The 3,159-nt window shown below is 46.2% G+C and overlaps 1 protein-coding gene across 1 annotated transcript; it reads right to left on the reverse strand.

Moving 5' to 3' along the window:
• Positions 1 to 228: 228 nt before the first annotated feature.
• On the reverse strand, positions 229 to 1,807 carry CAO (chloroplast signal recognition particle component (CAO)). The gene has a single exon (XM_086508890.1). It carries the CDS (start codon positions 1,767 to 1,769, stop codon positions 477 to 479), a length of 1,293 nt encoding a protein of 430 aa, XP_086365016.1. The 5' UTR covers positions 1,770 to 1,807; the 3' UTR covers positions 229 to 476.
• Positions 1,808 to 3,159: the final 1,352 nt, after the last annotated feature.

A 3,159-nucleotide genomic window follows, 5' to 3' on the forward strand; every position in this document is an offset into this window, starting at 1 on the left:
CATCACCACAATTTTGGAGCATCGAGAATCACTCATCAGCCCCACGAATAACTACATCACAGGTAACTTTGGTCCCATAGGTCATATTTCACCTCTGAGGATGATAATAAGATCTCTCTCTCTCTCTCTCTCTCTCTCTCTCTCTCTCTCTCTCTCTCTCTCTCTCCTCTCTGTGTGTGTGTGTGTGTGTGTGTGTGTGTGTGTGTGTGTGTGTGTCCTCAAATGGCATTGGAGAACACAAGTTGATCACTATTAGATGCACATTCAAAAATACAATTGTTGCTTTTCTGCTTCAAGGCCATTGCAACGCTTTCAACAAGCGAAGAAAATGCCAATGTAGAAACAACAGCCTTTTGAGCTGAGGCTAGTAAGGTGCAATGTCCTGCACAAACAAGCATCATAAGTAAGTCGCATTGGAGATACCTGACCTCCAGCTTTCGGCATGAGAAGATGCATTTGTCTCCATCCGTGGCCTTCTATTTCTCTGATAGTTTCTGTTGTTTTTTCTCTACTTCTGCAATTGTTGTTTTCTCGTAGTCAGCAATCAGCTCTGCTGCAACATTCTCAAAAGGCTCCCAAGTTGGTTCCTCCGCATCTGCCCATCTGACCAGGTATTCCACTTTCCCTTCTTTATCTCTTTTTTCCAGAATCTCTTCCGCAATGCCATATTCCAGCCCTGCTTCATAGTCCTGTATTAAGTCATCCGCAACATTCTCTGCATCTATCCACTCCTCTGGAGCCCCATCTTTCCACTTCACAAAATACTCCACCTTGCCATTTCCTGCAGATCTTCTATCCAGAACTTGCTCCACTTCCACAGTATCAAAAACTTCACTCTCAAGGAGCTTTAAAATGTTTTCCATTGCTACCCTCCGTGCAAACTGCAAGGGATTAGCTTTAGGGATTCTATCAATAAGCTCTTGGGCAAGTGTAATGGGTGTTCGACCCTTGGAGTCTGCAAGCTCTGGGTCTGCACCTAGCTCAACTAGCGCAGCAACACAGCTTTGCCTTGCATAGCCTGTGGCCATGTGCAGGGGAGTCAACCCATCTGGGTCCTGGCCATCCACATCGGCACCTGCCTCTACAAGTGCCTGTATACATTTGTCTGAGCCAATACCCGCGGCAAACAAAAGGGCAGTCCTTCCATTCTCATCTACAGCATCCACATCTCGTGCCTCATCTGTAAGCAGCTCCTTCAGCTTGGCATCATCGCCTGCACGAGCTGCCTTCCACCAATTCCCTTCATACTCAGCAAGCACATCCTTCGCAATGCTAGAGGAAGGGAGCCAGGAGGGCTCATGCCCATCTTTCCATTCAATAAGGTAGAACATACTGTGGTCGATGGAGCGGCTGGCTATAATTTTGCTGACTTCCCCATAAACCCCTTTGGCGCTCATGATGGCATCATCATCCCAGTCCTGCTTAAGAGAGGAAGCAGAAGTCTCTGTTTCATCATCATCATCCTCGTCATGGCCGAGAGTGCTCCTTTCATCACCATCATCCACGGTCACATACCCATTTCCATTAGCAAGATGGGTATCAGAATGAGCTTCATGATCTGCACTTTCTAGAGCGGACTTCTCCTGTACAGACTCTTTGACAAAGACCTCGCGAGCGCACATGGAGAGGCCGAGCCATTGAATTGGGGGCTTGGAGAACTGGTAAAGGTTGAAAGAAGGTAAACGGGCTGGCCTGCAAGCAGAGAAAATCCGCTGCAGGAATAGGTGAGGGCGCGCTTGGTAGCAGCAGTGTAGCTGCGATGCCGCCATCGATGAGCAACTTTGTGCAGGACTGGATAGAGTGGTGACGTGTTTTTTTCTTTAGTTTTATCCTAGTGAGAATGTTGGCATGAGTTGATCATGTTAGTGTAACACTAACGAGGATGGTTGATCATGGGTATGGGCAACTCTAGCAAGGAACTCAGGTCGAGTAACAAGCACAAATTGTAGAGGATCTTGCCATTTTGCCATAAACAAAGGATTCTTACCATAGTCAACCCCTTGTAACACACCCTCTGCCCATAATCCTCAAAAGCAACCCAGTATATGTGCACGATTTTAAGAAAATCGTTAAAAAATAGGGATCTGAAGATAATGCGATTTGAGCGAAGGCCAAATGTTGGCAGAGTGGCAAGTGGGGGGGAGGATTTTGAGGCAGGTGGCATATGTTGAATCGTCTCCGAAGTCGAAACCGGCCTTGTCTTTGGCAATTGAAGTTCTTTCAGAGGCGGTGGGCGATGACTTTTAAGCCACAAGTCTCCAAGTCTCTCTCTCTCTCTCTCTCTCTCTCTCTCTCTCTCTCTCTCTCTCTCTCTCTCTCTCTCTCTCTCTCTCTCAGCTTTCCTGCATCGACTTCTGCACGCATACTGGCCAAAGTGGACTAGCAAGCTCACGCTCACGTTATAATGGCTTGGTAGGAGAGAAGAGGCGAGCACACCTACCTCTCTCTCTCTCTCTCTCTCTCTCTCTCTCTCTCTCTCTCTCTCTCAAGTAAAGAGAAAGACCATCCTTGACAATATTTGGATCTACCTCAAAGGAACAAGTTGTAATGTATATGAGGATTGCACTCTTATGCAACAAAATGCACGTCGCAAAGCATATGAGGAAAGAAGCAAGAAGGCTAAGGTGTCATCTCAAGAAGAAAAGTCACTCGAGGAGGATGCAAGTCCACCCAACAAATAGGGCACATGACCTATGAGACCAACTCACGCTTGCGAATAAGCTTTTGGAATTGTAACGGGTATCCATGGAATGGGGAAATTAGCATTGATGAGCTTACCAATGACTCCGATGTGATACTTCTTGTTGAAACACGGGAGCATGATGCACAATGATTTCTTGGATTTGACAAATACAATGTGCATTTTTGGATGTGGGCCAAAAATGCAAAGCAACGTAGAGGCCAAGGAGGCGTAGCATGTATGATAAAAAAGGGCTTGAAAGATGGTTCCATTGTCAAAGAAGATAAATATAAACGCTACTTATGGCTGAAAATCAGCCCACCAAATGGTTAGCTCATGGTTGTGGCTGGTTGGTACATTCCTCCCTATGACTCCAACTTTTATGCTCACTTGGATATGGATAGAGATCAGCCCTTTGTTGAACTAGAGGAAGACATTGCTCATTACAAGGGCCAGGGTGAAGTCATTGTCTTTGGAGA

This window comes from Adiantum capillus-veneris, chromosome 3 (assembly GCF_014529385.1).
Source record: "Adiantum capillus-veneris isolate H3 chromosome 3, ASM1452938v2, whole genome shotgun sequence".
In the NCBI taxonomy this organism is placed as follows: Eukaryota; Viridiplantae; Streptophyta; class Polypodiopsida; order Polypodiales; family Pteridaceae; genus Adiantum; species Adiantum capillus-veneris.